The 23,031-nt window shown below is 33.1% G+C and overlaps 1 protein-coding gene across 8 annotated transcripts in view; it reads right to left on the minus strand.

The window, feature by feature from the left end:
* DCAF6 (DDB1 and CUL4 associated factor 6) overlaps nucleotides 1–23,031 on the minus strand; it is a 160,456-nt gene that overhangs the window by 16,961 nt on the left and 120,464 nt on the right. For 5 of the 8 annotated variants that reach the window (XM_051999015.1, XM_051999013.1, XM_051999016.1 and 2 more), the window contains 5 exons: nucleotides 20,285–20,402; nucleotides 13,511–13,638; nucleotides 10,138–10,221; nucleotides 9,333–9,645; nucleotides 3,799–3,840 (listed from right to left, as the gene is read on the minus strand). In XM_051999015.1, the coding sequence (XP_051854975.1) occupies nucleotides 3,799–3,840; nucleotides 9,333–9,645; nucleotides 10,138–10,221; nucleotides 13,511–13,638; nucleotides 20,285–20,402 (685 nt within the window). The remainder of the gene's footprint in view (nucleotides 1–3,798; nucleotides 3,841–9,332; nucleotides 9,646–10,137; nucleotides 10,222–13,510; nucleotides 13,639–20,284; nucleotides 20,403–23,031) is intronic. The other 3 variants (XM_051999014.1, XM_051999020.1, XM_051999021.1) reach the window with 1 other exon arrangement.

The raw sequence follows: 23,031 nt of genomic DNA on the forward strand, positions 1-23,031 counted from the left end.
TTTTCAGAGTGACCTTCAGATTCCCATCCCTTTCCCTGCCACGTGGACATGTTCCATCAACTAAAAGATTGCCTCAAACAACACAAGATCACTTGGGCCCAAAGATGGCCAGTACCAGCTGCACAAACTATTGCTACTCTCTATAACCCAACTTCCATAGCAAGCTTGATTTTATCCACTTCTGCCCTTACTTGATCTTAGATATCTAAGTTACCTCCTGAGGCCTTCATTTAGCCTCAGAGGGTTGTAAAGCCAAGAAAACAAAATGAGGAAAGTCATCTGATCCTCTGAATTCTGACTTTATTTCCTTATTTCCAAACATATGTACACACACAAATACACACACACACTCAGCTGACAAATACTGACCAAGCACTTACTATATACATAATGTGCCATTTCCCACAAGGAAGAGTAAGATGTGATATCTTACAATTTACTTGAGGGAGATGAGACATATCTGTGGGCTTAACAACAACAGCTACTCATTATCTCATTGGACGCAATGGTAGCTGTGAAAGACAGGCACCCGAGGCTATCTCCATTTTACCAAGAAGGAAAAAGCTAAGTCTAGAGGGGTTGAGTCACTTATTTATGGTCACAGAGCAATAGAAGGGAAAGAAGGGATGTGGGCCGAGAAGTCTGCTGCTCTTATGTCTAGCACTCTTTCCAAGAGCTATCTCTGAAGACTGGAGCTGCTGTGGAGGCTGGAGCAGAGGGAGATCACTTCTGACTTGGGTCATCAGGGGAGGCTTCATAGAGGTAAGATTTGAATGGAACTTTTGGTGAGGAGGAAGGGAAGGAAGAAATCAGAGCTCATCATTCCCCATGACCACCTTCAGCCCTTATTCAGCCACTATCACTCAGCAATATCTATCTTCTCCTAATGGCAGACTCCATCCTCCTCAATTCTTTGTGGTTTGTCACCCATGTACCTCTTTAAGGGCAGAAGATCAGAGAGTAAAGTTTTTAATATATGAATACTTAATTACAATATTCAACATATGAGTATTGTATTTAAAAATCATTCTTACTCACTCATTAAAATGGGTCCCTCTTTTGCAACATGTAGAATATGAAAATATTTCACATGACTTTTACATGTATAATATTATGTTCCTTGCCTTCTCAAGGGGAAGAGGAGGGGCAGGAGGAAGAGACAATTTAGAATTCAAGAATGTTAAAAATCAATGTTAAATATTTTAAAAATGTAATTAGGAAATATTTAACAAAATTTAAAAAAAAAAAAACAGGTCCCTTTTAAGACCTCTTAGTTTCATTTGATTTACTGTACCTTAAATAAGAGCAATAAAATTCCACTTATTAACCAATGTTCTATGTCATAATTTTTGCTGATTTAGACTGGCCTTCAACTTATTTCTAATTTTTTTAACTTCTTAAATGTAGGAAATAATCTCAAGATAAAATCATGATGAATAAACAAACATCTCTGGACATTAGTTTATACTTCCCACTAATAATAAGAATTAGAATCTCATTGGAAGGAACTTTAGCAGAAAGAGAAAAGTGTAAATGAGAAGAAAAGAATCCTTAAGAGAACGGGAAGAAGAGAACATATTTTCCATGTCTTCCATTCTGGAAGGATAAGTATTTGTGATCTCTCACAGAATTACACAGAGGAAGGATTAATTCTCACAGAAGGAAGGATTAATTATGATGTCAAATGGGAATGTTTTCTCAACTTCTTTCATTCATGAGACAAAGGGCCCAGTGGAAAAAGTATTAAATTTGGAGATGAGGAACCTCTGCTTAAATCCTCTGAGACATCAGACAAATCACTTAAACTCTATGGGTCTCAGTTTCCTTAAATTTCAGATGAGTGAGGTGAACTTCAAGTGTCCCTTCCAGCTCTAAATTGTATCCTATTCTTCAAGATCCTTTGCTCTTTGAAGCACGGTATTTTCATATTTTTAAAAATTTTGTTTTGTTTGCTTTTTCTTTCTCATGATTTTTTTTCCCTTTTGGTCTGATTTTTCTTGTACAACACGACAAATATGGAAATATGTTTAAAATCACTGTACATGTATAATCTATATAGAGAACAACAATTTAGTTTTGGAATATATTGTATTTTTGGTAATAGGAGACTTATCTAATTATGCTTTACTTAATGACTATTAACATGATTTTGTGTTTTCTGAGTACATAATTGATTGACAGGAGAAAGCTAATCAGAATTGTACTATAGATAGAAGGGGAGAAACTTCCCTGAACTAGAAACTCATCATATATAATCCACAAGAGGATAATTAAGAGTTAATTATTTGGGAAAAGTAACTGTAATGTTTCTCTCACTTTAAGATTGGGTGTCCCCCTTGTGTTTAGGCTGCTAGTAGCTGGTCTGATCCTAAAAATGATAGAGAAGCTTTACTCTCCTCCATTTTTCAGGCCTGGGTCAGTGAACCTCTGCTTTGGTTTTCATCAGTCTGCCCTCTTGCAGCTTAGAATTTACAAACTCAAGGGATCCACCAGCATCAGCTTCAAGTTTCTCCAGTGACAGGGACAAATATCACCATGCCTGGCAATTGTAATCTCTTTTCAAAGAAGATGGTAGCTGAGCACTAGCTAGCTACTATGAAATTGGTTACCGTTCCATAATTGTCTCTATGTGCTTGCTTTATTTTTCCTAAACTTATTTGAAAACATCATAGCTCTTTTAGATGGTCTCTCTTATGAAAATGAAGCAATCATCACTGAGTCCCAATATAAAAGAGAGAAGACTAACAAAAAACTAGGGCTGACATATTCTGCTTCATTGTCGGTAATCACAAAGTCCCAAAAGTCAGTGGAAAAATCAGTGAACAGTAGGATAATTTCAAATCTCCCTTAATGTATTAACAATCCTAAAACCAGCATAAACAAATATGTAAACCAGCCTAGGGCTTTAGAACACAGATTTTAATTTGGAAAACTCCAGTTTGTGGCTTATATTGTTACTCCTTTTCTTCCCCCCAGAGTCTCCTCAGTTCTGAAGGCATCTACATTCTAAGGAAGCAAAGCAGTCTCTTCTGTCTCACTTTTCAATTTATAATCCATCTGACTTCTGCATCAGTTATGATGAGGCAGAATCCATACCCAAACTAAGCTTCTGGTAGATGACTGATAGAGATGTTAAGTTCACTGGAAAGTACAATTTTTAAAAATAGACAAACTGAAACAACAATAACAAATATTTGTTTCACAGACTTAGTAGAAGAGAGAAGTTTGAAGAAAGAAACTGTCATATTTGACATGATAATATCTTAAAGTGAGTAGCCATTTTTACTGTAACGTCTCTTTAAAAACACACACACACATACATACTTGAGACTATATAAAAACTACAAAATTTTGTTTGTCACTGATAAAAGTAAATTATACATGCCTGAATGATGAATTACAGTTATGTGTTGCTTATCATTTATTCAAAACCTAATTTAGAAAACTTAAAGGAAACAAATAATTTTTCCAAATAATATTTTTAAAATAAGTATATTGTTTTTCAAGAACATTTATTTCAAAGTTTCTCTTTCGTTTGACATACTAGAGAAGTTAACACTGGTTCTATCTGCACAACCATTTTTTTTTTTCATTCTGTTCCCATGCAGTTCATGCAGCTAAATACATATATGGTAAAAGCAGCCTATTTTATAAGGTGCAGCATTTAAAATTCAGTCAGTTTAAACAAAGTATTAACTGTTAATAAGAAAGATGGTTAGCATGGAAAATGAGGACCTAGCAAATTCATCATAAGGAAGGAAGGAAAGAAAGAAAAAAGGAACGAAGATATTGAATTACCTCATTATTCTATCACCTATTGCTGTTCCTCTGACATTAAATCTAGTGAAAGGAACACAAAATGAAATGACTAAAGTCATTCACAAACACCTCAAAGGGTCAAATATTTAAAATTAGTATTAAGATTCCATTTGCATATTCAGTTACCTCATCCTAAATAGACTGAAGTTTTTCCTTATGAGCTGGAATAGTAAATTAAGATATTTAAAAGTGTGAAAGGAAACTAAGACATGAAGAATAACCAAAATTGGCATGGAGAAAAAATGATTGGGCCTTGTTTTTCTATTCCTCTAAATAGCACAGCCACAATAATAATGTGTGACCCCATTACAAACTCTAAGGAAATCTAATGAGTCACAGATCTTCACCCAAAGTGCCCATCTTCGCTAGTTGGGTACCTAATAATTCAAGGACCTCATTAATCAGAGATAAACATGTTTGCAATGGATTTAAGTGAGTATTCATCTTTCTGAAAAGATGCTTTACATCTGATTTTTGTTATGTATAATTGTATGGAGCCTCCAGTCAATATTTAGCAGACTATCTATTGCCTGCTGCTTTTTAGCTATTAAACCAGATGACCATCAATCACTAACATTTCAAGAAACTTTAAAGATACTATATCTTTTGTAAGGGTTTATTTATTTCTTTTTCTGATATTGCTTGTCTATTCCTTTTTTTATTTTCCACTTATAAGGTCCCTTCCATGGGCAAACTTAAGAGAATCCAGACATTGAATCAGCATTTTTATATTTTGATTTCCAATGAGTGAGGTATTTCACTAGAGAATATAACCCAGTTATTTTCTAAGATTTATTTTATTTACTGCAGCGTGTTGTAGGGACATATTTTTAGAGTTAATGGGAGCATTCCATTTAAAATCTCTATGTTAGTTGTTAAAGCCTTTTTTCTAAAACATTTTCTTCTCATGCTTGATCTCAGCAAAAAAAAATCTGAATCACAATTTAAAAGAATACAAATTTGAATTTTTATTTTACATTTTATGGGGCTATCGTTATTATGATGATTGCACACATAAAAAATTGGTGCACAATCTTTCTATGAAAAAATGGCTTTGTTCCAAGTAATACTTGTGAAGTGCTCTCAAAAAAAAAAGGGGGGGATATTTAAGTAGTCACTTAGAAATGGAAGCTTACAAGAACAGAAATATAGTGGGTAATTGTTCATGCTTATGAAAGTACACCTTATTCCTATGGAGCTACAGCATTCTGAACTATAGATCAGTCTCTGAATTCTATTTCTCACAGAGTGCTGGGAAGAAATCTGTGAGACGAATGTCCTTTTACTGTGATTTTTCATTCAAATCTGGAAAGCTCTATGTTGGAGAGAATATTCTGAAGTCTGCAAAATTAAATTATGGGAGTGGGAGCTTCTCAAAGAATAGTTTTAGAATTGTTAATCTCCTTGAAGATTCTTTAACTCAATGTAAATTTAGGAAGGTTTTTTCTTGACTTTTTTCCCTTCAGGGCAGAATTTAAGATACCAGTTTCTATTAATTAGAAATGAAGCTGACTTATAGGGTTTCTCTGGAAGACTTATAGCTGAAAGATAGGCATATTAAAAAGTGCATGAATGTGTAGGTAGTTTATGTTTACCACAAATGATTTTTGGAAAGAGGAGAACTATAAATCCTGTTTTTGACGGAAACTATCAGAAGAAAGGTATCTCACTAAATAATGTTAGCACTACCTCCTCTCCCTCTTCCTCCCAATAAAGGAAAGCTTATAAATTACACGACAGAAAAAAAATACCTATTAGGACAACACCCTTTTGTAAAATTCTAGTCGGACAGGTTTTAACATGGTTTTAGAAGCTAAGGCTTATATTTAGTTTTAAAAAGAAATTGCTTGCCCAATGTCTGAATCCAAATCTGCTTTTATAAATTTTGGTTCAGTAGCTGATAATGAATTGCACAAATTTGGTAATTCAGAGGAAAATTGAATTTTATTATGAAAGAAAGCAGAGTCTAATGATAATACCAATCACACCATCACCTCACAGATTTGTACAACTATAACTAATTTTTTATGTCTTTTAAATTTACATGTCTGTTCTATAGTCTTCCATTAATTTGTTAGTTTCTTGGGGGTTTGGCAGTTCTTTCAATTTCTTACTTATCAATTCTCTTATGTAAGCACTTATATATGTTTTGGAGCCTTAAATGGAAAAGTGACCTGACATCAAAGAGCAATCAGAAAGGTATTTCTCTACTTCATAGGCTGGCTAAATTCTGGGTTAGCCTTGAATCTATCCTGGTACTTGTGTACAAACTGAGGTATAAGAAACAAGGTAAGCATGGAATAATCCAAAATTGTCCCCAGGCTAGAGAATCGGCAAAAATGGGCTACCTAATACTGATATGCTTTTCTGGCATGGGGTCTAGGTGCTTTGGACTATAGGTGCTACATACACTGAGTTTTCTTTAGATTAGTCCTGAACCCCTGAGGGGTTCTCATAAGAATGAGAAATGGAAGAAGAGAATTTCCTGGAGTTACTCTGTACTCACATGTAATCTACATAGCTTTAAGCTATGTAAAAATGAGGTGCTGAGCTCTTAATTCTTCCTTTACTTTTGGTTTTTTGTCCTTTTGGTTTTTTGGAGTGGATATAGGATTTCACTTGCATGGCAGGAAATGATGTATAAAAAGTTTGAGAGACATAATTTCTGAGTAATTAATCATTTTATTAATAATGGTATAATTAATAAAAGGAATCAGTGATACCTCAAATGCCAAAGACCCCTTATAGAATATACTCTACATGTCTTTGGAAGAGTGGGTGTTCTGGAGGGTGGCAGTCAGTTCTTGGTGGTTAACAAATAATGAGAGAATGAATGAATATTATAAAGGGGGGGGAGGTTATTCTAATGAGGGTAAGGATATTCATGATTTTGATCAGAAATTTGTCTATACTCATATCACCCCATCTCGAATGATCTAGGCAAATCTACTTTTACCCAGACCTGAGTAACATAATGCACCAGCAGAATCCATTAATTTACTTAAACTAAAATTTCTTTACCTTTTGAACAGATTTGAGTTTTCCCTCTCAGTATTAGCCCTGCACTGTAAAAGTTACCTGAATAACCTACAGGAGTAGCTTTCTGAATGAGGAAGTGGAAAAGGGGGAAAAAAATCTGAATTACAATTCAATAATTGGTTTTTAATATGAGGAAAATCATCATTTCTCTCCACAGTGAAAAAGGATAAAAATTCTACCCATGCTGCTGGCCCTCAGCTCGCAGTTTAAATGCTCAGGGAACCTCTTGGGAAGATGGAAGAGGCAGAATTAGCACTGAAGTCTCCTAAAAGCCATGGCAACATCTCTGGACTTTGATTTTAAGAATCAGCATAAGCTAGCTATATAATGCTGAGAAATCATGTAACTTCATAGCGACTAAATATTCCCATATATAAAAATGAGGAGAACTGACAGCATAAATGTTAGAAATACTAAATTGTGATTTTTTTGCAATCATGGGTTGAGAGTCAGAAGATCTATATATTTCAATCCTTGTTTTTGTCATTTTTGTACATACATAAAAACATTTACATACAAATATGTATACATATACACGTGTAAATATGTATGTATGTATGTGTATATATTTGTGGATATACATGCACCCACACCGTCGCTGTGTAAACATGGAAAAACAAAATCTCTCTGGGATAGTTTTTTCTAAATGAGGGATTTGGACTTCATGGTTTCCAAGATACCTCCTTTGATTCTATAATTTTTACCTGTCAGGAAGACAATTATTAAAAAATAAAAAAATTCTAGTAGATGTATATCACATTCTTTCACAAAGGTGGTATTTAAATTCTGTTTTTTCCACACTTTCACTATCAGTCCTTAGCCATCAGAAGCAATGGCTATTTGATCAGAAGCAATGACCATTTGATAAATGCAACCTATAATTATATGGAAACCAAGACTTTTGGAAGGAGTTAAGGATGGACAAAAGAGTGCCGGACTGGGAACCCAGAGATCTGCTTTCTGTGCAACCTCAGACAGTTCATTTCACCTCGTGGTCCTGGTCTTAATATATATTTCCATGCTAAATATTAAAGATTCAATCCCAATAATAGATGACCACTCCGATTATAAGATTTCCTATTTTACTTAAGTTACCCATATCCTAGAGTCTATTTCTCTAACTTGATCTTTAGAAACTATAAGTATTTTTAAATGAATTTCAATTTTAATCTTTGTACCTTAGAACCTCCTCTGATGACAAATAAGTTCTAAAGAAAACCTATATATGGAAGGAAAAGGTAATTGCTGTTTCTCTACAAGAGTGGAAACAGGGAGCTAAGAGTCAGTGAGGGGTAATGAGAAGGCAAGATGATGAGTAATCTGCCCACATCTCAACATGAGGAAAGAGAACTCACTTTGAAATCTTGATGCTATCTCCAGCCAGACCTTAACCAAGCATGACTAAAGGAACACCATAATTCTTTTATTCTTAGGAACCTCTCCTCCAAAGCCAATAAGGTAGGGTATAATTTGGAACATGGGTTCATGGGTGCCTCTGCTGTCACTTGTTTGCACATGTCTTTCAATTCTGGACCTTTGCAACATCTAATAAGTAGTAAGACGAAATGCATCAAGTGCTCACTGGTAGCGCACTTTTTTCACTAGGTTGAATTAAATGTCTGAATATTTTGCTCCATAAGGAGGTCCTCCTAGACTTTTGAAATGATGAAATGAAATTTCACTACTGCCTTAACTACAACTTGAAAGATAAAACTTGATTCTGTGTGAAAGAATGGGGAGAGACAGACACATTGACCTGGATGACGTTATCTGCAGAAACTTTTTTCTAGCAGAGCCAGATAACAATGAATTCAAATGGTCTATCAAATACAGAATGAGAACAAAACAATTTTTTTTTTCAAAATCTTAACCTTCTGATCCCATTAAATTAGCAGGTGAGGAGCTGTGAAAAGAGAATGTGGTAATTTAATTCTTTCTTTACAAGATTTGAGTTAATGAGCACCGTTTACACTGATTCTAAATTGAGCCACTGGGTTTAGCAGGAACTAAAGATAAAAATACTGCTACTCACACAGAAGAACATATCCAAGTCTCCTCAATTAATAGTCACCAGGGAAGTGGTATAAATGTGATGACAGATGTTTTCTACAAAGCTGGCTACTCCATGTGTAACTTGGCAGCTAAATATAAGCTTGGTGCTCTAAATAACTAACCCTCTTGCATAGTCTACCATCATCTTTCTGTCTCTAAGTTTAGACCTAGGCTCATGTTTTGCATCAATGGAAAAAATTCTACTTACCTCTTAAAGATGTCTCCCCAAAGAATATGTTATGTAAAATCATTTTTAGTTTTAAAAAGAACATGATCCTATATGTTAATCAGGTAATCTGCACCCTCTTGGGGAAAGCAAATCAAGTATAGTTTATAGGCTTCTTTTCTGTAATCCTAGAAAACCTATCTAATAATGGCCTATGAGGATATGCATTATAAACAAAATTGGAGTGCTTACTGACCTATGCCCTGGTCCTGTCCGATATCTGGCACCTGGGATTAGGACCGGCTCATCGTCACTGTCATCAGTTTCTTGGAAAGTGGAGCCCCGAGTCAATGTTTCTTCATGAATAAGCGGCCCTGTTGGTTCTGTTGGGGCCTGAGGCTCATCAGGTGTGCTCTCTGCATGTGCAGTTCCCTCCATGGTGGGCTGAACTGAAGGATCCTGTTCCTGGCATTTTTCCTCTAAAGAGGATTCTTCTGGAACTTTGCAAGGGTTGTCAAGTTTGGGGTCATTTTTGTCTTCTAAGCTGCATCCCAGAGGCTCAGAGAAAACTGTATTTGATTGTGATCAGAAAATAATGTGATCAGTTAATCATTCAGCTATTACTAATCATTTGACCTGATTTCAAAGTAGTGATGATGATGGAAAGTGCATGCTTTCAATGGACACTCACTTTGTTTTCATTTTTGTTACCTCAGAAAGTACTACTATAAATATTTTTGTATATATAGGGCCATTCCCTCTTGAGAATAATAACAATAATAATAATAATGTTAATCATCATGGCAATATGTCAGGTAGTGACATCAATGGGTCAAAGACCAAGCATAACTTAATTATTTATCTAATATGATTCCAAATTATCTGAAAATAAATACACTTCTCATCATTATAACTATTTCATTTTGAAGAGAAGAAAGGCAGTTGATCAATTTGTCCTGAAATATTCTTGAAAAGAACTGCCGGCTTCCAAAATGCTTGTCCTAATTATAGTTTTTGTTCCCATTGTGGGACAATTGCCTAAATAGAACAAAGCAGCCCACCTGTATCTGTGGGATTCTGAACTGCTTCTTCGGAGCAGCTGCACTCTTGAGCCTTGGTGGTCTCCTCTGAGGACTCTTCAGGAGCTGTTTGAATGGAAACATTTAACCATTAATTTGTAAGTAGTTTATAAAAGCAGGCACCAACTCATCAAATCTCTATATCTAGCCTTTCTTAAGATTATCCATCATTATTTCTTATGCCAATTTTGCTTTTTTTTTTTCTCTCTTTTCCTTATACTTAAAGCATTTGAGTTTTAAATAACCTTTGATTCCCTTTAGGCCATGTACACATTTTACCTAATACTGGCCCAGTTATCATGGAGGTTCTATTTCAGGGATTCACTTGCTTTTCTGAGGGGAAAACAATCTTTTTGGTTCTTAAATGGATATCTGTTTACCAGCTAGTCTTAAGTGATTTTCAAATGCTCAAGTGCCACTTCAGTGAAGTCTTCCACCACTAGGAAATTATTACTGTTTCTTCTCGTTATTTTATATAGATTTACCTGAGTATGTTTTGGATATAGATTGTATTCCTGCTCCCTTCCCTTCACCTCCCAATTTCTCTATAAAACATAAATCCTATAAGGTTTTTGTCTCTGCATCCCAAACAACTAACATAGTTTCTTGTACAGACTTAACATTTGTTATATTGAATTGGTTGGACAGTCCAATGAAATTTTATATAATCACATATACCCTGCAAAATAACTAGAAATGGAATTCTAAGTAATGTTCATTTGGGGCATCTCAAAATCTTAGTGCAAATTTAAAGCTACTTGATGTTGTTCAGTCTTTCAATCATATCTAACTCTTTGTGACCCCATGGACCACAGCACATCAATACTGTTTCTGGGTTTTTCTTGGCAAAGATAGTTTGCTATTTCCTTCTTCAGTGAATTAAGGCAAACAGGATTAAGTCACTTGCCTAGGGTCACAGTGTCTGAGGTCACATTTAAATTCAGGTCTTCCTCACTCCAGACCTGGAACTTTAGCCACTAAGCCCAAATGTTTAAGCCTGGTGTACCCAGTATTCCCAGCTCTTTGCCTATCCAACTCCTAAGCAGGCCCAACTCTGCTTAGTTTCTGAGATCAGTTGAGATCAGGAGTATTCAAGGTGGTATTGCTGTAAATGAAGTAAAGGAAAAAGCACTTATTAAGTACTATGTCCCAAGCACTAGAGACACAAACAGAAAGGAATGGAGAGTTGTTCTCAAGAACTAATGTATGTTTCTCTTGATAAAAAAACAAGATGCAGTTTCAATTTTTGTCTTTGTGTCCCCCAAATCTAGCACAGGACATAATAGATGCTTAACAAATCAGTAACTGGCTGACTGGAATATTATGGGTAACTTAAGTGACAATGGGAAATACTAGGAGGTTGGGGATTGTTTTATTCCCCCCATTAACTTGAACTGTACAATCACAGATATGTGATAGCAACAGTAATACCTTAGTTTAACCTCTTTTTGTTTCCTATCTCATTAGACATGAGAATGGTCTATGTAGATGTCAAGGAGCTCTGATGAAAAGCAAGTCTTCCTAGAACACACCAAAAATTGTTTTTCTCATGTAATTGAATGAGAGGTATAAAGGATTTAAGATATGGATGCATTTATTAATCATAATAAAATGATTAACTTGGTAGAAGCAAATTCAGCCTTGAAAGCTCTTTCAAAGTCCATCATGTATAGATTATTAAAAAATGAGAGAATTATAGACATAATTTTTAAAATAATAATAAAGTACTAAAATCAAAAGATGGTAAAGGAATTTTTTTTAAAACACTATACAAATGTCACAGGACATAACTTCTATAAAGTTCAAACAAAGGAATTTTCTAGGGAAAAGTAAAGATTTATCATATTTATTTAGTATTTCAAGATTTAAACCCTGTTCCTGAAGTAACTATGAGGTAGAGTAATTACTGAGCATACACACACACATACACAAAACACACACACTATAGAACTGAAATTCAGAAGTGAAATGACATATTTAGGGTTCACAGCTAACTAAGGTCAGTTCCTGTTTGAACCTAGGTCACCCCAAATGTGAAATTCCTCATGATCTCTTATTGTACCATTCTAATTCTCATTCTTTCTGTCTCTCTCTATCTCTTTCTCCCTCCTCCCTTCTCCCCCTTTCTCTCCTCTACTGAGAGTGGAATTTGTCATGGCTATGAGTCATGTAGTTCCACAATCTCAGAATAATTCGAATTATAAACAACTGAAAGGGCAATGGAAATTTGCTTGGTGGGTGTATAAGTAGGCTGCAGCATGTTACCAATGACAATTTGTGTGTGACAGCAGCAGAATAAAATGTTGTGAGTGCCATATGCTTGAAAAAAGATGTGGGCTGGACACTTAAGAATAAAAAATCAGAGATCAGCAGCTAGAGCAATTCATGTAATGTCACTAAGCCTTGGTAGCCTCACCTATAAAATGGGGGCAAATTATTATACTGCCTATCTCATAGGGTTCTTAAGAGCAAAGTGCTCTGTAGATGATAAAACACTATACAAATGCAAGGTATTATTTTTAAAAAAACAAAAGAAAGGCAACAAAAGAATGTTGTGTAGATATGGAGTGGGGGATATATGGAGTATATATGGAGAATAAGGAAACAGAAAGTAATTGTAGGGTAAGATGTTATCTTAATTTACAAAAATATCTTACTAATTTAAAAAGTAGAAAAAGTATTTACTAGAAAGTGGGACCAAAAGTTAGTGCAATAATTCCTAATAGTGGGACCAAAAGGAAGGCTGCTCTGGTTCCCTGTAAGGCACAGATCATTGACAAAGTCAAATTTTGATGGAACTTATAGTAAGAAGTGTGGAAGTGTGGGATGGGCTCTCACATATACTCCTTACTCTGTAATTATTGGTCTGACAGTCAGCAATCACTGACAGCATAATGACATGGGATGGGGTAGGCTTCCAGAGAATCAGGCTCTCCACTACATCTAACTTCCAGGGGTCCTATACCCTCTTGCCCCTCCAGTAAATCTTGGACAGCCAAAAGTCGCTTCAGAGACTAGTATACAAAGTATGCTCTACAGCAATGGCATTAAACTCGGGGTAGCATATTAATTTAGAAAAGCAAAAACTAAAATATTTGTGTTTTGTTGTATTTTTATTTTTGTAGTTAAGCATTTCCCAATGATGTTTTAGTCTAATTCTAGCCCATCAAAAATTCTGCACCTCAATTTTCCCCTCTGCTCTAAACAATAGAAGACCTGGGCAAATGAGAATTTCCAGAAGCTGTAGGTCTGCTCAGCCTCAGGAGTGACCAAAATATCTGAGGCTAATCTTCTCCTCCCTCCAAGCTTTGTGTCTTGGTTTAAAACTTTTAAGACAACAGAAAACAATTCTTACTGGCTTCCCCTCCTGGAGGCTCTGGCTGTAGCTGTGGCTGGGAGGGGCCAGGGAGGCTCCGAGATGAGTCCTGTTCCTCAGGTTTGCTGTGGCTCCCACTTCCTCTAGAACTTGAGGCAGTGCTGCTCCTACCCCCAGAAAAGATGACAAGTGACTCAAAGGCATGAAATCATAAAGTATGGGATACTTTTGAATAATTTTTAATGAAAGTGAATACAAAATAAGAAATCAGAGGTGTGGAGTGTAATTGCAGAAATGGACTCAAGTTTTAAATTGGGCTTATAAAGGATAAACATTCCAAGGTTACTTTTGAGTCTAAATTCTATGATCTAAACTACATAGCAATAAGAAATAACATAAGTTAGTATAATATTCCCTTCTCCTTGCGACTGATTCCTCTGTCAAATCTGGATAACTACAATCCTAGAATCTGTTTACAAAAAACAAAACAAAACAAAAAAAATAGCATTTATTATATTTTTATTGGCCTTCATATCTAGATGCATTTTTGCTAAATTTTGATATAAAATTATATTATTTTTCTTTCTTCTTCTGCCTTTGGCTAATGGTCCAACCAATCCATTAATCCTATGATGTTACAGATGTTAAAAATCACATTTTATCATTTTTTGCTGCTTCAGGCTAAAGAATCTCACTTTTTGGAATCGATCTTGGCACACAAACCTGGTGTTTAAGTGCCCTTCTCTGAACACCTCTAAAGCTTGATTATGTTTTTCTTAAGATGTGACAATCAGGACTATACCAAGTATTTGAATTGGAATTTCATTATACTTTTGGAGAGGACAAGATTCACCATTTTATTACAAATATTCTTCTGCTGCTCTTTGAGCAGAAAAGTTCACCTAGTATTAAGGGATCTGCATTACATTGGAAAATAAAATGAAATATTCCCAAAATAAATTGATAATGAATGAGATACAGAATCTTTTTTTTTTTTTTTTTAATGTTTGGAAGGAAATGTGAATGAACAAAAATAGCATACTGATCTTAGAGACAACTAAAGTACATGTATTTTAGTAGAAAATTGTTGTTTTAATTTTCTTCCAGATTGTTGTAAAAAGATTTTAAATGGAAACAGCTAGGTAATTAAGTGGATAGAGCATTAAACCTGGAGTCAGAAGGATCTGAGTTCAAATCTGATCTCATACTTGACATTTACTAGCTATGTGAATTTGGGCAAGTCACTTAACAAGTTACAAAAACAAATAAACGAAACAAACAAACAAACAAAAAATAAAACCCAATAAGATTTTATATGTAAAAATTAATTGTTATATATATATACATATATGTCTGTATTAATGAAGAACCCTTTTCTAAATATTAAAATATTAGAGATATAAGTAAAATACAGATGTAAATCATATGTATACATAATTGTTACAATATATTTCACAGTAGTCTCTAATGTCCTTCCTATTTTATGGCATTTACAAATCAAGAAAAAGGCCAAGATATTCCACATACATCAAAAGATGTTAATGTACCCTTTTCTCCCCTCCCAGATGTGTAGGCTTCTGTTATTAATTGGGAACGGTCATCGGCATTCAATTTCTGGCCCTTGTAAATTAAATTGTAGGAATGTGTTTCCTCCCTTAATAGTCACTTCTGACTTTTCTGTTTGGAGAATCAATCTTTTGTGTTATTCTCAATCTAGGTTAATCAAAAACCTAATACAAAGAGATATTAGAAAATAAGTTTAGAAATAATTTCAAAGCATCACTTACAGAATTATAGAAACATAGGTGTTACCTATGTAGCCATTCACATAAATGAATTTTGCATAGAAGGGAAGATTACTTGTTAAGTGTCAAAATTTTAGTTATTTTTATTTTTAATGGGATCTTTCTTGAAATAACTGATTTTTTTGCTTTCTTCAAGAATGTTCAAAATAATTTAATTTTTTTCTTAATGATCTGAGTCATCATTTTGAGTATCTGTTATTGTATATAGAGTTTAGAAAGCATATAATCTGCTCTTCCTTTTTGTAGCATGATTTTTAATATTAAGGTCACGTATTTTTATATGGAATATAGCATAAAATGCTGATTTAATTCTAATTTCTTCCAGATGGCTTTTCAGTTTCACCAGCAGTTTAAAAAAAATAATGAGTTTATTTTCCCTAAGAAATTTCTATGTTCTGGTTTATAGAACACTGGATTATTAAGTTCCATTGTTTCTGATTCTCCATTGTATAGTTTATTCCAATGATCCACTGCTCTAATTTTGACCAACACCAGATAATTTTGCTAACTACTTTATACTACAGTTGGAGGGCTGGAAGTGCCATTTTCCTTTAGTTTCTTTTCATCATTTCCTTTTGATCTAAATATTTTTTTTCAAAACAATTGCTTTTATTTTATCAAGAAAAATAATAAGGGGAATCCTATTCCAAATAACTACAAAAATGCATAAAATATCTGAGCATCAATTTTCAAAGCATACAAAATACCTATATAAATTTAATCATAATTTCCCATAGTGAGTAGACATTTTTGTTTTTCTCCTACAATTATTTGGAAAGGTTCTAGCATATGATCATTATATAAGGTTCTTGTTCTTGGTGGTACAGATACTTTTTTATAAACTTAAAAAGAGGTCCCTCAAAACCTTTTATTTGTTAAGGTTTTCAACATAAAAATACTTTATCAAAAACCTCTTCGATATCTATGGAGATAATGGTACAGCTTTGGATATTTTTGTTTTTAACATGATTACATTTTTTTCTAATGCTGAAGCATACATACATTCATTCTTGGCATAGCTCCATCTTGGTCATGATGAATACAAAGTCTGACAATTTTATTTAAAAATATTTTACTTGATATAAACTAATCAAAAGGAATCTGGTAAGAGGTTTTCTTTTTTTTAAAAAAAATAAGTTGGGTAGAATTATTACTAATTGTTTTTTAAAAGCTTAATAAAATTTTTTCTTATTAATCCATCAAGATTTTTATTTAGTACTTCTGATAATTGTTTTATTATGTCAGGTTTTAGATGTGATTTCACCTTGTTCATTTGCTAGTTTATCTATTTGATTTTTCTGATTTTTAATAAGACTGTCTAAAAGTTTATCAATTTTGTTATCTTTTTCATAGAAACAGATTTTATTTTTATCATTATTCTAGAGATTTTTGCTTCCAGTCTATCTCTTTATTGTGTGATTTTTAATATTTCCTCTTTTGGGGCTTAATTTAGATTTTCTTATTATTTGGCTTTCTTATTTTTAAAAATGATAATTATTTCATTAATCCTCTTATAGGGATGTGACTCTTTTAGCTGCACCACAAACATTTCATTACGTTGTTTCATCATGATAATTTTTTTCATTTAATTACTAATTGTTTCTTTGATTTATTCTTTGACCCACTTATTATTTAGATTATCTTTGTTAAGTTTTTTTTGGATATGTGTCTTGCTTCCTGAATGGAATACTATCTTTATTTTTGTTATGGTATATAGGCAACATGGTTATCATTACTGCCTTTTTACATTTGTTTGCAGCACAGTGTTGAGAAAAATATTCTTTTGCAGTTTCATTTAGAAATTTATAATTAAATAATAATTAATTTAAATTTAAATAATTTAATTAATTTATAATTATATTTATAATCTTTTAGTTTTAGATTCTCTAGTAAATTATTTTGTTATGTCAGGTTTTAGATGTGATTTCACCTTGTTCATTTGCTAGTTTATCTATTTGATTTTTCTGCTTTTTAATAAGACTGTCTAAAAGTCTTGTCCAAATTTGAGAGACTTGTCCAAAATTGAGAGAGGAACAATGTGTTTTCTGTCACCACTGTATGTCACCACAGCCTAGGTCTAGTTGATTATTATTTTTTGAATTTAAATGCTAAAGCATTTGGAGCTAATAAGTTTAATTGATTGATTAACTGATAATATAGTGATATTGGCTTGTTGTCTACAGTTCCTTTTGGAATAATGTAGTTTCCTTGTTAATTCCTTTTAATTTTGTGAATGGCTGCTTTTGCTTTGTTTGACAGCATGATTAAAACTCATAGTTTTGGGGATTTACCTGATGAATGATAAAATTTCCCAGCTCTCTGTTTTGCATGGTTTTTGCTTTACAGGTATGTTTCTTTTAAGCAATAGATTATAGATTTAGTTTTTTATTCTATCTGCCACTCTTTTGATCTTATTGGACTTTTCAATGCACTTATTTTTTAAAGAGATGTGTGAAGTTTCTTCTTTGACTCTAATATTGTTTTGGAGGGAGTTTGGGGTCCAAAATAGGATCCACATTTGTATCCCCTTCCTCTGTTAATTTTATTTCTTTTTTTAGCTTAGTTCTTTTAGCTTAATCTATTTTAAGGCAACCCTATACCTGCAATCCTAAACCTACAGACTCTCTTCTTTTCACCCTCAACTCATCCCTACTTCTCATCCCCATTTGTTAGCCTTTCTCCTGGTCTTTTTTAACTTACTAATTCCTTTTTCTTTCTTCCTTTTATCTCCAGTTATTTAATTCTTCCTCTCTTTTAGAAGAAAAGTAATATCCACTTCCTCCGTTTCCCTTTGAATTATTTTGTTCAGTAGTTTTAAAATTTTCATTTTCTGCGCCTTTTTGTAGGAAAGCTTTTTTGCCCTCATTTTCTTCATTATTTTACCTTCCCTTTCGATCTATTCTAGGCATTTATTCCTTGATTCATGACCCTATAAGAAGAGTCCTGGTTCTTCTCTAGTTCCCATATTCCTCATGGAATTAAAAGCTTTTAAGGTACATATTTTGGGTTCCTTCTTTTAAAAAGTTTCTATGTTATTGCTTTGCACATCTTGCTTCTTGACTTCTTTTTTTGGTTGTGCCTTATTCTTAGGAATATCAATTGTTGCAGGTGAAAGAGAGGATTCTGACCCATAGTAAAATTTTTCTCATGTCTTTGATTCTATATTTATTATCAAGTTTTGCCCTTCATATGGTCATCTTCTCCTATTCATCATGTAATTTCCTCCCATGAATGGTCTCTCTATATATTACATCCCTACAAACCACACCCAGTACAAGATCCTGGTCTCCCCTTAAAGAATATCTTTCTTCCTCTACAGGAGCGTTCATCAAGAGTATCTCCTCTTAACTTTGAAAAAAGATCTTTACCTTTTTTTCCCCTTTGGTATCCTGTATTATGGAAAAAACTGAAATTGTTTTATCTATTTGTCTTTATCTAACTCCCATTTTCAGAGTTTTGAAAGGCTGCAAGGGTCAGATATGCTAGTCCTTCACTTTGATCATATGATCCAGAAAATAAGTGACTCTTTTATAAGAAATCAACCCTTTTGATTAACTGACACCAAGGTAAAGATGATGGCATAAATCACAGAAAAGAAACTAGAATAAAAATGTTCTGATTTACAATGGAGGTTTAAAGATCAAGGGTCATGATTTTCATACAAGTTTAAACAGTTAAAAACAGTGTAAGAACCTAAAAAGAGCCATTTTTAAAAATTTCATTAATTTCAGATTTTATTATCTTTTATCACAGAGGCTCATGCATGTACATGTACATATTAAACCTTTAAAAAAAACCATGGAGAGGTCATTGACAGAGGATGACATATTTTCTGGTGCTGCCTCATGACATGGAAGAAAATCTGCATTGACTATCTGTAGTTAGGGGATGCAGTAATGCTCCGACTAGAACTTGCTGGCACTTGCCTCCAAATCACTAACATAAAAATCTACAAAGAAAATTCCAAGGTAGAGAAATAAGGAATCTATGGAAATGTTCAATATCTGTATCATCATAAACTATTTGAAAATTTTATAGCAGAGAACTCATAGTTGCGTATGGATGAATCAGTTAAAGGAATTTTATTATACTAGCACTGGGCCAATACTGAAAGGCCTTCCCACTGGGAAGGATCTGCCAGAGCTTGTGCTTCCCTGGCAAATCCTTCGAGAGAAATTTCCCTGTCATATTAACTACATTATATCATAGTTCAAAATAGTTAAATACAATTAAATAAATGTATTCATTACTCAATATTTGAAAGGCATTGTAGTAGGCACTTTCAAATATACAAATATGAGTAAGATGTGATTCTGATCCTTAAGGAGTTTCTCATCAGAAAGAGGGATTGAAAGAAATAATTATAAAGCACAAGATAAATTATTAAAAGTACCATTAAAAATTTACCAAAAAAGCACAATGGGAATTTGTGGTAAGAAAAATAATATGTGATTGCAAGAAAAGCAGATCTCTTCATAAAGGAGATGGTATTTTAGCTGGGTATGGTGTGACTTTGATAAGTATGTTTAGGGAAGGAAAGCATTCCAGGTTGAAAGAGCAGTATGAGCAAAAATATAATGGCAGGAAATTATAGGACATGCTTAAGGAACAATAAGTTAAGTGATATTGATTGTGGTGGGAATATTGAGAGAGAATTCTGAAAAAAGGGTTGGGGCCAGTATGATGAAAGATCTTGAATGCTGCCATGCTAAGGAGTTCATACTTTGCTTTATAGGCTACAAAAAAACCACTTGTTAGTTTCTAAGTGGTAAATGACTTATCAAGAATAGGTTAAGTGAAAAAGATTTCCATCAAAAATGCTTAAAATGAATAGTAAGCAATAGGTGCCTGAAATTTTTATTTACATTATCTACTTCCCAGATAATGCTAGAAAATGAGGTTCTTACTCAATAATAAGAAAAAATAAAACAAAGACAATTTTGAAAATCCATTTTAGAAACAATTCTTCAGAATGACAAAGAACTTTTTTTTAAAAAAGTAAACTTACCACTCATCTGTGAAGTCCAGTTTTATCGTGCTTGTGGTTGTTCCTTCTGTGCTGTAGTGTAAACTTAAAACTGGCTCACCTGTCCCTGGTCTTGGGCTCAGCTTTTCACTACTGTTATCTGAAAATGGTGTGTGACAATGTTTGAAAAGGTTTCTGCAATTTCAATAAAAAGATAGCATTTCTTAAACAGTTTATAATTAAAGAGTTTGTCTTTTTGGCACTACTTTTTCACACTTCTTATGGCCCCAAATTAAAATGCAAGAGGTGTTCTATTATAGTGTTGAAATTTCCTAAAAAATATAATTATTGATATTTTGAAATGGCTCTGGGTCAAATTCTACCTAGCTCCTAGTTACTCAAAAGAAAAGTCACATGCATCAGAACAAAGCATTTGGATCTTAAGGAACTGAACAAAGTAAAATGATAGGCAATGCAAGATATTGGTCCTTTGATATAAATTCTGTATATTTAACTACATGTTTTTATGCTTTAGTTGAGATAAGAATAATTTTACAACAATATACTAATTGTAGCAGATAGGGCATTGAATTTATCAGAATTAGTAAACTAGAAACATGCAAGAGCATTAGAAAGAAGCTGTTAAGATACTGAAAAAAATTTACTAATAAAAAATATAAAAATATTGTAACTGTCCTTTCAAATTAAGTGGTTTTAAATTTGAGAAGGGATCTTAAAACTAGCATGCTATTAAAGAAAAGGAGAACAAAATAACTTACTGAACCCTATCATTTCTAAACTCCCATTAGTCTTAAGAGTATATTTTTTAGTACATGAAAACATAAAATCCCTTCATGATTTGGCCTCCCCATTGACTTGATTAAGCAAGAAATTTATTTTCTTATATTATGGAAATATTCGTGATGTGACTGAACTGGCATGACAGTGCTTGGTATGTATACTTTATATATATATATATATATATATATATATATATACACACACACATATATATATATGTATATATATATATATATGTATATATGTATATATATATGTGTGTGTATATATATATATATATATGTATGTATATATATTTATATAGAGAAATTATCTCTGTTATATATATATATATATATATATATATTTATAAAGAAAAATTATCTCTATACAAATATACATACACACATATTTTGGGGTGTACAATTTATAGCTGATGATTCTTAAAATTAGAAATTGATTTGTTTCACTAAAAATCCAAAAGGAATGAGCAAGTGGTTGGTCAAAGAGAAAATAAAACACTGCTTGCATCATATCCCTTTTAGGATGAAGAACAGTATTAAGAAACATAAAATTTTACTAGGAATATAGATGGATAAACAATCACATCTGATATGCTTAGACATGTTTTGCAGCAAGTATATCTTTGTGAAAACTTAGCAAATACTGCAAAGATTAATGTAGCAATATAACTAAAAAGTTTATCTAAAAAAAACTCAACAAAATTATGCTTCATGGTTGTGTTTTATTTTGTCTGATTTTGACTTATACCCTTTTTTCCTACATAAGGATCTCAAAAATTTAGGAAACATTAATAGACTATATCTCCAAAAACTGCAGCTTTTAGCATATGAAGAGCTTAATTTCACAACTTCAAAGATGAAATAACTGAAGATGAAAAATGATCCAAACTCTAGAAAGGCAGAAGAAGAGCCAAGAACCAAATCCCTACATTTTAAAATATTGGTACTAATTAATTGGAATATTGCCTTTGACATATTAGTTAAAACCAGTAATTTTTAAAGTATTTTAATATTTTATTTCCATTTCTGCTTTTCAGGTGTCAATGCTGCTGTAGGTGAATTATAAGGTTAATCTCTAAATGGTGACACCTCTTTGTACCCTGCTTCTAAGTCCTATAGATAAAAGTAAAAACTCCATTATTACTTTCAAGGGAAGATCCTTCTATTTACTGCCCTTGAAAAGGTTCTTTGTTAGATACCATTCTGAATAAATTAATGGACTTAATGGTGGACCACAATATCAAGATTATTGTATTTTTTTAAGGCATTGAACATAAATTGTGAATCTAAAAACATGACTAAAAAAGTGATCCTCTGAACTACATATAAGTTTAAAAATTGCCACAATGCAAAAGAAAAGGACAGACTTTTTTTTGGCTTCTCCTAATTACTCATACTCAACTTTTCCATTTAATTTAGCCAGTTCTGATGAAACTTATAGCCACAAATAGAATCACTGGGTATAAGAGACACAAAACCATAAAGCATAACAATTCTACAATTTTACAGATGAAGAAACTTCAAGACCCAGAAAGGCAAGTGTGTCCAGGGATCACAGTGTGGTGGGGAAGAACGGAATGCTTCCTCAATTCTATATCCAGTTTCCTGAAGTACCAGCTGCCCAAGTTACTTTAACCTTCAGGCTCTGAATAGGGTAAGTACTAGACAGACTCAAGAAGTAGCCAAGGCAGCTTCTCCATGCCTGACAATGCTTTATTACTGTGAAAGGTCTCTAAAAAAGTATTCATCATGTGAGTATGAGAAAATACACAAACGTTCTAAGAAAAGCCTATTTTTTAACTTAAAAGACATGAAAGAAAATTTAATTCTCCTTATTCTGCTCCTTTCTTCCTTTCTCAAGAAAATACTTCCTACTACCAATTTTCCCCAACTTGCTACATTTGTGAAAAAGTTTTCACCAAATTAAGACTGAGCAGAAAGATACAATATCTACGAAATTTTGCTTAATAAGCACAAGTAGTGCTT

This window comes from Antechinus flavipes, chromosome 4, assembly GCF_016432865.1.
Source record: "Antechinus flavipes isolate AdamAnt ecotype Samford, QLD, Australia chromosome 4, AdamAnt_v2, whole genome shotgun sequence".
Classification (NCBI taxonomy): domain Eukaryota; kingdom Metazoa; phylum Chordata; class Mammalia; order Dasyuromorphia; family Dasyuridae; genus Antechinus; species Antechinus flavipes.